At 44.4% G+C, this 12,241-nt stretch overlaps 1 protein-coding gene across 5 annotated transcripts; it reads right to left on the reverse strand.

Moving 5' to 3' along the window:
• Positions 1-3,273: 3,273 nt before the first annotated feature.
• On the reverse strand, positions 3,274-11,901 carry slco1e1 (solute carrier organic anion transporter family, member 1E1). 5 transcript variants are annotated; one of them, XM_021577560.3, is made up of 16 exons: positions 11,698-11,901; positions 10,840-10,923; positions 10,072-10,222; positions 9,684-9,825; positions 9,238-9,370; positions 8,589-8,716; positions 8,200-8,346; positions 7,871-7,969; positions 7,447-7,680; positions 7,013-7,177; positions 6,289-6,484; positions 5,828-5,990; positions 4,422-4,606; positions 4,245-4,309; positions 4,037-4,154; positions 3,274-3,909 (listed from the first exon to the last, which is right to left on the reverse strand). In XM_021577560.3, the coding sequence occupies exons 3-16, from the start codon at positions 10,171-10,173 to the stop codon at positions 3,339-3,341; spliced, it is 2,448 nt and encodes an 815-aa protein (XP_021433235.3). In that variant the 5' UTR covers positions 10,174-10,222; positions 10,840-10,923; positions 11,698-11,901; the 3' UTR covers positions 3,274-3,338. The 5 variants fall into 5 exon arrangements, with proteins under 5 accessions (XP_021433235.3, XP_021433234.3, XP_021433230.3 ...); XM_021577559.3 differs by having other exon boundaries at positions 11,398-11,859; XM_021577555.3 differs by lacking the exon at positions 11,698-11,901 and adding an exon at positions 11,393-11,535 and having other exon boundaries at positions 10,840-10,960.
• Positions 11,902-12,241: the final 340 nt, after the last annotated feature.

Here is a 12,241-nt window from a genome sequence, read left to right on the forward strand (position 1 = left end):
CAGAATAATTACACCGAGAATTGATTTGATAATATAACAGTCTTCACATTTAATGAATAAGTCACATTACGACACACATTAGAACAAAATAAAGAGCTTAATCTTTCACGAAAAAAAAGACATAGGAGCAAACCCATTTATACAGGTTCTACACATTCCATAATAATAGAATGTAAACATTATATTTTGCGCCTACAACTCAATTCTCAGTGTAGCATATTGGATAACTCCACAGTTATTGATCATTTGCGTCTTTAAGTCATTCCTGTTATCTCTAGAGCATCCCGTATATCTGTATATCTATAATGCTGCATTTCTTCCCCATCTGACCATGAATAGGGGTGGGAGCATTCCTGATCGTCCCATTAAGGTAATCTTAGGAGATATTGATTTTTAGCATACTGTAAATACCTGTGCATAATGTGCCTAATAAAGCATAATTATTTTTATTCTCTTCAAAGGAATTCTGTAGAAGCAGCCTTTATTTTCAGACTTTGCAGGCCTGCTGGGAGGCAACATATTATAATAAACAGGTAAGATTCATCCCACAAAAACAGGAACAACAGAAAAAAGAGAGATTCATCCCAAAACAAGTTTTATTTCAAGGCAGTTTAGAGAAGGTGATAAGATGTAATCGTGTGTGTAGGTGGCAGGGAAGTCAGGCGCAGGAGAATCGAACTTGGTATAAATTGAATCGTTTAATAGACTTGACAAAACTCCATAATCAAAAATACAAGATAAAATAAAAGTGGGTAGAAGAACCCATCGCGTACCAATACATAATACACAAATATACAAACAAACAATCTCTGACAAGGACATGAGAGGAAACAGAGGGTTAAATACACAACATGTAATGAATGGGATTGGAACCAGGTGTGTAGGAAGACAAGACAAAAACCAATGGAAAATTATAAATGGATCAATGATGGCTAGAAGACCGGTGACGTCAACCGCCAAGCACCGCCCGAACAAGGAGAGGCATCGACTTCGGAAGAAGTCGTGACATAAGAGTTCTAAATATCTCTTGCAAATTGTGAGGCATGAGCAGTTGTGAAATGTTGTGAGAGGCCCTTCTGAAAGCACATTATATGTTATTTCGTGGCACGTTCTCACACCTTACCTCATCTTGCAAAAGAAGCTCATGGTTCACTATCTGTTGCTCCTGAGTCAAGGTCAGGTCCCGCCCCATGTCACCACGGAGCGACTGGCTGGTGTCTCAGTGCAAAAAATCCCTTAGGAAGAGGTGAGTACCACATCAGCACTCACCCTCTTTGCCAAAATAAACAACAGAACAATAGGAAGTCAGGAAAGTTTAATTTCTCTGTGTTTTATTTAAAGGGTGTGGAAGGAAACCCTGGAGGAGGACAATGACCTTGCTCTGCTGGTAAGAGAATGAGAGTTAGAGACATACTACAAGCCAGTGAGCTCTTTTCTAGCCTTTTCAACAACTAGTTATTACAGTAGAATAGATCTGTTGTGAAATTACACTAATGGGACTTCCTGTTTCCTACGGCAGGAAGGAAACACTTGCCTAATAATGATGGATTTAGAGAACAAGGCTTTCTGCACCCCACCTCTCCGGCTGACGTGTTCCATGTACTGCCCTGCGAACGGCTTGCTCCATTCATCTACACATCTGGAGCCATGCAGAAAAAGACTAGGGCAGTGTCCTCTGTGCACATTGCACGTCGTTTAGCTTTGTCTTCTCCTTTTTGTTGATTTCAGCGACCCTAAGGTCCACAGCATTGTGGAGAAAGCTGTGACGAGCATTCCGTGCGAGCTGTCCAATGAGCCGGTATCAACCTGCTCAGCCCATCACAAGTGGTGGTGGAGGTGGTGCCCATGCTCCTCCTGGCGCTGTGGCTTCAGCCAGAGGAAAGCCATTAAGAGCACCCTATCCTCCTAAGCAGGATGGCCGTGTGCACAGTGGCGGCCAGAGGGGGGAAGCTCATTGTTGTTGAAGGCCCCTTCCTCTCAAATCCCTTTCTCCCGGGCTGCTGCTTTTGACTCTGTACGGTCGATCCTCGGGAGAATCAGTCAGTCCTTCTCCACGCACTGCCTTTTTTAATGAGCTCTGTCTGTGCCTTTGTGGCGGACGAGGTGCAGAGCTGCTTCCAGCCCACTGCAGCCACCCTACCAGTCCCCCCTGTCCTCGCGGTGGACGTCTCCACCACACTACCAGCTGATATCCAAGCAGGTGAGTAGCACTGATAGAGAGCACTCTGACATATGCCTATCAGGATTGTTGTTGTCACCCCTAACACAGAGGCAGACCAAGCTTCTTCCCACCTGGAGGTTGTGGACATTGCCCCTAACACAGAGGCAGAACCCGTCTCTTCCTACCTGGAGGTTGTTGTAAACCCCCCTAACACAGAGGCAGACATGGCTTGTTCGCACCTAAAGGTTGTGGACATTGCCCCTAACACAGAGGTAGAGCCCATCTCTTCCCTCTTGGAGGTTGTGGATGTCACACCTGAAGAAAAGACTCTCACGATGGCTGTCTTCGCCACTCTGCCAGCTGACATCCAAGCAGGTGAGTAACACTTATAGAGAGCACTCTGACAGGTGCCGTTTATCATGACATCTTGGTAGAACCTATCAACTGGCCAGAGTTTAGAACCTACAGTTTGCATTTGTTTACATTCTGTCCCTCTTTTTTCCCTTTCTGTTGCTGTGGTCACCCCAGATGTCACCCTGGATTTTCCATGCAGAGCGAGGAAAGGGGCAGTCCGGCAATTTTTCTTTTTTTTTTTATAAAAAAAAGTTGGAGGGCATTGTGCTGCTGCTCCTCCTGCCACAAGGAAGAGGAGTGACAATATGAATTATTCATCAGACTTTCAGAAATGGAATTGATCCATAGACCATTAAATTATTTGCATTATAATTGGCTTCAATTCTGCTTTTCTTCTGTTTACTACTTAATTCATTTCAGAAAATGTCTATAAACTTTCACTTTGCAAGTGTGGAGTAGGTTGTGTAAATAAGTGGGAAACATCCCAATTGCAATTTTAATGCTTTTAATAATTTTTATTTATTACAGTATTATTTGCCCAAAAAATGGAAGGTGCTCAACCAACGTTGAGGTGCAACCAAATACTTTAATCAAAATGCATTGTTTTATTCAAGCAAGGTTAACGTTTCGGCCTAGTCTATGATGATATGCAAGTTGTGTTTGCCCAGTAAAAGGGAGACCCAGACTCACCCTGCTTCTTAAGGGTTGCAAACAGTGAAAATGTATAATTTTAAGTAAATGGCACATTTCAATTATTGAGTACAAATCTTTAATGAACATGAATTTAAATACAATTGACTTGAGGAGCAGGCAGGCTGACTGGCTAGCCCTGAAGGCCCTCTACCTCTACCTCTGTGTGGTTCATCTCAGCCAAGAGGTTGTGTGGGTTGTCTTTCTCTCTGTGGGTGTGAATCACTATGACCTCTCCCTCCGCCTGCTCGTTGGCCTGATCAGAAGGCTTCTCTTCTTCCTTGCTCACAGGAGCAGGAGGGATGGCATCTGGAGTAACATCCTCCTCTCTTCTATAGAACACCTCTTCCACCTCCTCTTTCTGGCTGCGAGTTAGACTGAGGTCACTCGTTCTCTCTACTTGGGTGTTGGATAGTTCCTCCTCCACCTCTGTGTCTTTTTGAGTTTGGAGGGAGTTATCCTGTTCCGGCTCTCCCTCTCTTTCTCCCTCTTTAGGGGTGTGTACCTCAATTTCCTTCGGTGTGTTGAGGGGTTCAGTGGTTTTTGGGGGAGTCTGAAGTTCGATCTCTAGCGATGAATGTGGGGGCTGTCCCGTTGTGGTGTCCCCCTCCTTCCTAAACTGTATCCTCAGCAGGGCAATGACTGCGATGATGAAAAAGTAGGAGGAGCCACTGAGACATGTGATGAGGCCAAGGAAGATCACCCTGCAAGGACGGGATAGGACACATCACAACACTGCTGCTCATTCATATTCAAACACACCTCAGAGTATGCACACACACATGGACGCACGCACACATTGGCGTGAGCCCACACACACAATGAACTTACCTGTACATATCAGAGTCATACATTCGACAGGCACCTCTGCCCCCGCATTTCTTGACCCCCCACCTCAAACATGTTGAGTCAATCAAAGCCCCGAAGTACACTGGTGCTGGAATACCCCCTACAAAGAGATCAGAGTTCAGTACGCTGTATTAAGGACCTCTATGATATCAAGCGGTCTTTACATACAACAGAGAAAATTAAGACTTACCTAGGGTTCTCATCACCAAAGTTTGGATACCTAACGCCAGGGATTTTAGCTCGGGCTTGATGCACCTACAAACATACATCACACATCACATACACAGTCTAACACAGTCTTGTGGCAGCAGGTGTCCCAGGTTCCAACCCCAGTTGGTCACACAAGTATTGGAACATGGCGACTGACCGTATGATGACCATGTATCCAGGCGTGGTCCCAAGGGAGTTGATAAAGGAGCTGAGTACGGACACAGCCATGTAGGAAGTGAAGCTGCGGCTGCACTCTCTGCTGCGAGGACACTGGCCTAATATTACTGACATGCTGCCCTCTGGTGCAGAGGAGGACAACACACAGCTACAGTTGTGGAATACCTTGTAGAACAACAACAAATACAGTAGTTATAGTTTCTCTGTTATGGTCTATAATCTCTCTCTCTCTATATACAGTATATAGCTGTTTTTTTTCACTATTTTATAACCTATTTATTATCTTTACAGTTTGCTGATAATTTCGCAGTTACGACGATGACTGACGCTGTACTCTTATTGCAATTATGGGAGTGCACATATCATATAATTTTTTACTATTTCACAGTGTCAACATAGTTCAGTGGAGATAAGAGCACACACTGTCCATTATTTACACCTTGTAGTTCAAACAATAGACAAAACATGGCTGTAAACCGAAGGAGGCAGCTGAGGGGAGGACGGCTCATAATAACGTCTTGAACGGAGCGAATGGAATGGCATTCCGTTCCAGCCATTACCAGGAGCCCGTCCTCCTCAATTTAGGTGCCACCAACCTCCTGTGCTGTAGACTCACCAAACCCATGTCTAAGGGTTAGGGTTATCCTGAGGGACTTCCAATGCTCTGATCTGGTAAAGTATTTGCTCAAAGCCACAGGAGTCTACAGCCTTGTCTCAGGGCAGTAGGGCCTAGTATGTAATGATGTAATACCATGTTTACCCCATATCCTGTGTTTGTGTTGAACTTTCTCTACATGGGAATTAAATACCATCTTTTTTTTCTCCGTACATCAAAATAATACTTGATTGCCAATCAGCAATTACTTAGTCCTCTTCGTCCCGGGTGGGAGATAAGGCCCCAACAAGGCCCAAGGTAATTGTTGAAAATAACTTTTTTCAATGCCAATGAGTCACACTGAGTGCAAAAACAGTAAAAACATGCTCTTTCCATAACATATACTGACCATGTGAATCCAGGTGAACGCTATAATCCTTTATGGGTGTCATTGTTAAATCCACTTCAATCAGTGTAGATGAAGGGGAGGAGACAGGTTAAAAAATGATTGTATGCCTTGAGACAATTGAGACATGGATTGCGTATGTGTGCCATTCAGAGGGTGAACATATTTAAGTGCCTTTCAACGGGGTATGGTAGTAGGTGCCATGGGCACCAGTTTTTGTTAAGAACTGACACACTGCTGGGTTTTTTACGCTCAACAGTTTCCCGTGTGCATCAAGACAAAGGACATAGCCAACTTGACCCAACTGTGGGAAGCATTGGAGTCAACATGGGCCAGCATCCCTGTGAAAGGTTTTGTACACTCAGTACATCAATAGTATTTGTACCGTGTTCTTGCCGTATCCTGTAGAGCTGGAACAGCCTGCGAGGCAGGGGGAGGTGTACGTGATGCCGTTGTCTGAACACACAGGGTCCCACTCCCCAGCCAAGCAGGAGCAGTCTCTGTTACACTCTGACCACAGGTTGCCGTTGTACACTACACCAGGGGTCCTGGGGGACAGAGAAAATGGCTGCCAATCATAATGATGTTTAAATAATTGTTGCTGAACTATCAATGACATAGGCACAGTGACACAACAGCCAGGGATCCTGGCTCAGTAACAACCATACTGTATATTCCCACAAGAGGGAGCCCCGGCACAAGCCCATGTGTGTTTTGGTCTCACTCTCCCTCATATTCCACCGATTAAAACTTTTTTTGGTTTTTACATAAATGAATTAACTCAATGATTGAATGAATGAATCAACCTACCTACCTACCAACCAACCAATCAGATGTCATATTTACCCATTGTAGGACACGGTCAGCCCAGCCACCTGAACGTTGTCACACTTAGTGCCAAACTGCAGAAGGAGGAGGAGGTAGGCCATGAAGGAGGTGACGAAAGACAGCTGGGCTCCAGACACAACACCAAGCTTATACCTCTTCATCAGTAGACCGCCCAGGAATATCCCCACGGCAACCACAGGCAGGTTCAACACACCTGGAAAAGTAATACTTCCATCTATAGTGTTACCAGAAAAATATATATACTGCATCTAAAGATGCATTAGATCACCAGTGTACTGGAGTTTCTTTTCTACTCAGTCACAACAAACCTACAGGGGACAAGAGAGAATTTTTTTTGGAAATGTAATGCCATTCAACATCAATGCTGACATGAGGGAACATTTCAGTTGGAGCATGTCCAGGTTTCTATGGCTTTGTTTAGACAGATCTTTTTTGGAGCAATTGGTCTTTTGACCAATCAGATCAAATCTGAAAAATATCTGATGTGAAAATATCTGATGTGATTGGTCAAAAGACCAATTAGTGGAAAAAATATAATTTGGGCTGCCTGTCTAAAACGCAGCCCTTATCTCTCTGTCTTTAACCCAAACCTCAGGTCCAATCCAACCAATAGAGTTTGACTTTACAATGAAAACGAAGCAGAAAGAAACGTGACGGAGTGGCCACAGTTGGTTTATAAAGACGGTAGCTGATTGAGAAACATGTAGCTACAGTATCTAACCAATGAGGAAGTTGGCTCTGGCTGCTGATTGGCCAAACTGCTGTTCCATGTACTTGGCTTTGAACGTGAGCAGGCCAATGAAGGAGTTGAACTTCAGGAGGCTGCCACACAGAAGCAGAAAGTACGCTGGTGTGCTCAGCAGCTTCTTCAGTGACGGTATGAAACCTGAAGATACACGAGAAAAACATACAACACAGTTACTTTTTCTGGTTTGGGTTATGTGAATGCTTTGAGACTTTATTATTTACAGTTAGAGGGCCCTGTATATAATGTATGGTTCCTGTATTGGAATATAAATGTCCATCATAAAAGATAGGCACAGAATTCTACTTCCTGTACATAAATAGGGACAGGCATTTTTCTTGTTCACTTGACCTGAGTGACTGGGCTCTATTCATAAGCTATCTGAAAATCGCCAATGAAAGACTGACCACCTTTTGCAATTTCAGCCAGCGCCATGGCCTGATGTGAGGTGGCGTCGTTGTTCTCTGTCCCATCCTGAGTAAGGCTGCTAGGGGGCAGCTTGTTCTCCTCTCCCTGCTTTGGCAGCGAGCGGGGCAGAAACCAGAAGGGGATGCCTGACAGGAGCATGATGACAGAGGAGACCAGGAAACCCAGCCACCAGGCCCCCACCCAGCGGGCATCCTTGGGAGTGATGGTCACAGTCTCTGGAAGATGTGAGAGACATCTCTATCATAAGCACTGATACACATACTATACTGAGAATACAAATAACATAAAGGGAATTATTTGAGTGTTTTTGAGTGGTTTTGAATTCATTTGGATCCAAAATTAATATACATTGCTTAGTAGAAAGGACCCTAACAAAATAATGTGTACAGTATGTGATTCTCTTACCCAGATCGACATATCCAATGTCTACATAGAGACTGGCACACAACGACCCCAGCAGGAAACCGAACATGGGACCTAGCAGTGTGATGGTCTGTAGACATGCTGTCAATCATAAAACACACAGTTAGGCCTACAGCCCGATCTACTCAGTTACTGTACATAAGTCACAACTAGGGTTGTAAAATTCCTGGAACTTTCAATAAATGCGAAACCTAGTCATGACATATTTACAATACATGACACACACTCATTTGACGGTTAACACACACACACACACACACACACACACACACACAGTGGCTTCTGCTCTGCTGCGAGTCAAATTAACGCACCAATATAAAAAGCAGAGTTTTCAGCTTTAGCGAAGTCGTCGATGTAGGAGATGCCTAGTGGGGTGACGGGGGTCTCTCCTATCCCCCTCAGAGCGTTTCCCAGAAACACATAAATCCACATGTGGGAGCTGGAGTCCCTCACACAGTCTACAGAAGGAATCATACAGAGACACACAGGTGCACAGTATAATTCCTCTATCAGGGATGACGTATGTACAACTTGTACGCTGCACCATGGTTCCCTATGAAGCCAATAGGGCATCTGTAGGGCCTGCAGAAATAGCATTGTAAGTAAAGTCTCATGCTGGATCAGCCTTTGACAAGTCAGGCCAATCGAGACTCCTGCTGTAAGGTACAAACAGGTAAAGATGTTTCTCTGTGATTGATACCTGTGTTGATGTCCGAAGGTGTCTCCCTCTGGATCTCAGGGATGTCTGTCTGATTTAGAAGGTCCAGACATGGAGTTATACTGACACTGTCATTCATTGAGCCTTGGATGACTGTGTCAAATGTGTAGCTGTAGAAGAGACAGACCAGTTAGTAGTCATGTCATGTTCTACGGGCCTTGTGATGAATACGGATTCAAGTTTAAGTGTAACAAAGATGTGATTCGTTGAGATGAGACGCTGATCAACAACTAATCTTTCGTGGACAGATCTACGTAAACACAACTGATTACGTGGAACCTGTCAGGAAGGAATGGGATGCATAGGCTAACGAGCAGCAGTAGTTTCTGTGTTTTTGTTGTTACTGGTTATTTTGTGTGTTAGCAGATTTCCAATTTCGAAAGGGGAGGGGACATTTGGCCCGTTGACTTGGACTTGTAAAGAGAGAAGGTGGAGCTCCTCATTCCGATTACGCTCCTTCTTATAGCATCTGTTAATCTGTTAACATGTATAGCTCCATAACATAATCAAGCAGCTGACCAATTACGCAAGACTTTGGTTCTAAGTTAACCGAGATGAATCAGCAACTGCATACATCCGTATAGGAGTATCTCGACAATATAAGTTTAACCAGTATTTCAATTGTTTTTACCGTCCCATGAAGAAGTGTGGCAGGCCTGTGAGGAATGATCCTACAGCCATGAGGAAACAGCCCACAGCAATGAGCCTGGGCCGGTGCAGCTTTGCGCCAAAATGGCTGACCACAGCCAGGAACAGCAGGTTACCTGCAAGAAACCACAACACTACAGTAGCCTGGAAACGCAAATTTAAGCTCTGTTTTTTTTCAACTAAAAATAGCATGACAGTTTAGGTTCCAGGCTACCACAACATAGCAGCACATAAAACAATGTTAGGGGTTTGACAGTAGAGTTGTGGACAAACTGCCAGTTAATCAATTAATAGGAACAACTACAAAACGGAACAGTATTGAGAGCAGACTGACTGAACCACAACAAAAATGGACCACCCTGTAGTCTGTAGTGAAGATCTAGTTTTCACTACATGAATTCTCAAGCAACTTAATGTTATTGTTGATACCCATCTCAAAGCTGCCATCTATGAGTCCGATGAGAGAGCTGGACAGGTCAAAGCGTCTCTCTATCTGAGTGATGGCACTCTTCATGTAGGTCCCTGACAGAACCTTGGAGAAGTAGGCGAATGACAGGGCCACGATGAACAGCTGACAAACACAAGGGAGAGAACATTAGTGTGTGTTTATCCGGGTCTATGTGCTTGCCAATGGTTGTTTGTCAACGTGTGTGTGTGTGTGCATGCATGCTTATGTGCGTGCCAATGTGTACCCATGGGAACGACGTGAGTGCATATGTTTCGCACATCTGTCTGTGTGTGTGCACCTGCGTGGATGCGTGTGCAGACAGAGTGCATGCACATTCATTTGTGTGCATTTTAAAGCATTATTAAGCACCTTGAGTGTGGAACAGCAGGGGCGTTTGGTGGCCTGCTTGTCAGAAACACACAGTTCCTGTTGGCTGGTCAGCTTCCCTCTGTCCTCCGCTGGATCACCCATTCTATCCAGTCAGATACAGGACAGCCCACTGCCTCTCAGCTTGCTCACCCTTATGCAAAAAACACATGAATTTCACACGTGAACACGTGAAGTGTTCCAAAAACATGTTTTCATGTGATCACGTGATCTTATGTGAAGTTAATGTGATAACATGTAAAGCAACATGTGATTACACAAAACTACACATGTGAAAACGTGATCACTTGAAGTGTTCCAAAACATGTTTTCACATGATTTCACATAAAATGTCACATGTGAAATCATGTGACTTTCAACAAGTGAAATAATGTGGTTTTTCTGTAAGTGCAGGAATATAAGATGCATTTTGATGTTATGTTTGATGTTACATGATCTTGAAAAGGCAATGTTCTTTGAGGTTCTTCCATGTTCCTTTCCATTTATTTTCCATTTTACTTTACCTCAGTCGTTTTCACTTTCCTTGGCAAAACAAGCTATGTGTCAGTCAAGACTTGTTCAGAGCCAACATGAATTGAAAGCAGCTTTCAATGGATTTTAAACCATTCAACAAATAGTTTTATTAAGGTAGAGTAGACCCAACTAAACACTTTTGATTCTTTACACACACATCGAGAGCCTACACGACAGTAATTAGCCCCAAACTCAGCATGGTAATATGAGTAAGAAAATACGGACTTAATAACTCACCTCTGGAGTATGAGAATCCAAAAATGGCTATTCACAAACACCTCGGCACAGTTACTGTCAGGTACTGGAAATCAAATCCATGTTCTGAAATGACGAAGATGATTCTGGCTTCATTTGAATGCTAGTAACAATAGGAAACACAGGCCAACACAATGCAAATATGTACATGAGTTAGATGGTGGATCAGGGAGCATAGCTGGACAAAGGCACTAGCACTTTTTCTGATAATCCCCCCCCAGATTTAGCCTGGCTAATTCTCTCCCCCCTCCCAAGTTCTCAGCACTCCAACCTGCAGTATCATAATAGCAGAGTCAGAATCAATCAAGTACCCCCCCAAAAAACACACACACACACACACACACACGCACACACACACACACACACACACACACACACACACACACACACACACACACACACACACACACACACACACACACACACACACACACACACACACACACACACACACACACACACACACACACACACACACACACACACACACACACACACACACACACAGAACCTGACTGGATAAATGTTAAAGTACCTGACCTGAGTTGGGGCTCCTCTCTCCTCCTGTGTATCCCAGACAAACAGTCTCCCGCCTCTTTCCCTCCTTGTTTCTGGTGGCAGACCTTTCCCCTCCTACTCTCTGCCCCCTGAGCCTGAGCCTGAGCCTGAGCTCCTATTATATGAGCGGGTGGCAGTGGAGGTACTGAGGACCGGCCTAACAAAAGGCCTGGAACATTTCTATTCCACACACATGCCTAAATAGAAACAAGTGGAGAGAGTGTGGAGATAGAGCTAGAGAGAGAAAGAGAGAGCGAGAGAGACGCAAATCAACTTAGTTACCTCTCACACAGCCTGCTTTCCTCAAACCAATCTTTCTGGGTACCAAACATCAAGCACCCCTAAGGGTCCTTGGGGGCACCTGTAAGTGCAGGCTGCAGGTTTTGTACACCACCAAAACCCCAGCTGCACGTGTTAAGCATTTAATCTGTCAAAGAGGACTATAAGAAGGCAACATTGCTGGTTACAAAACCAGCTCGGCCAAATGAGTCCCAATGGGTGGACCCAGCTGAGTCTGAGTCAGGGGAATGCGTTATTAGCATGTTTAACCAGCATGCATGTGGTGCAGGCAGACAGGTCGCCCTGAAAGCAGCTTTGCCCCAACAGGAGTTTGAGGGATTAACAGTTAAGAACCTGACACATTCCTGGGCACCAACCATGGGAAAGTGCCCTTTGTGTTGAGACCTTACTATTGCTTCACGCTTTTGTTAAATGGCATGGCAGAGACACATTTGTATGTTTAAGTTCCATACTGTAGGTAATAGAAGTGCCAGCGGGTGACGTTAGGAAGGTACTGCAGGTTAAGGTATATATTGAACATACAGGC

The sequence above is a fragment of the Oncorhynchus mykiss genome, chromosome 21 (genome assembly GCF_057628025.1).
Source record: "Oncorhynchus mykiss isolate SJ-2025 chromosome 21, ASM5762802v1, whole genome shotgun sequence".
Classification (NCBI taxonomy): domain Eukaryota; kingdom Metazoa; phylum Chordata; class Actinopteri; order Salmoniformes; family Salmonidae; genus Oncorhynchus; species Oncorhynchus mykiss.

Coding starts and splice junctions, on each gene's coding strand:
- slco1e1 (XM_021577560.3), bottom strand. CDS start 10,173: ATGGGTGATCCAGCGGAGGACAGAGGGAAGCTGACCAGCCAACAGGAA. Junction 6,485..7,012: donor CAGAGCCAACTTCCTCATTG/GTTAGATACTGT, acceptor TTACTTTTCCAG/GTGTGTTGAACCTGCCTGTG. Junction 4,155..4,244: donor TTTGGTGATGAGAACCCTAG/GTAAGTCTTAAT, acceptor ATCTCTTTGTAG/GGGGTATTCCAGCACCAGTG.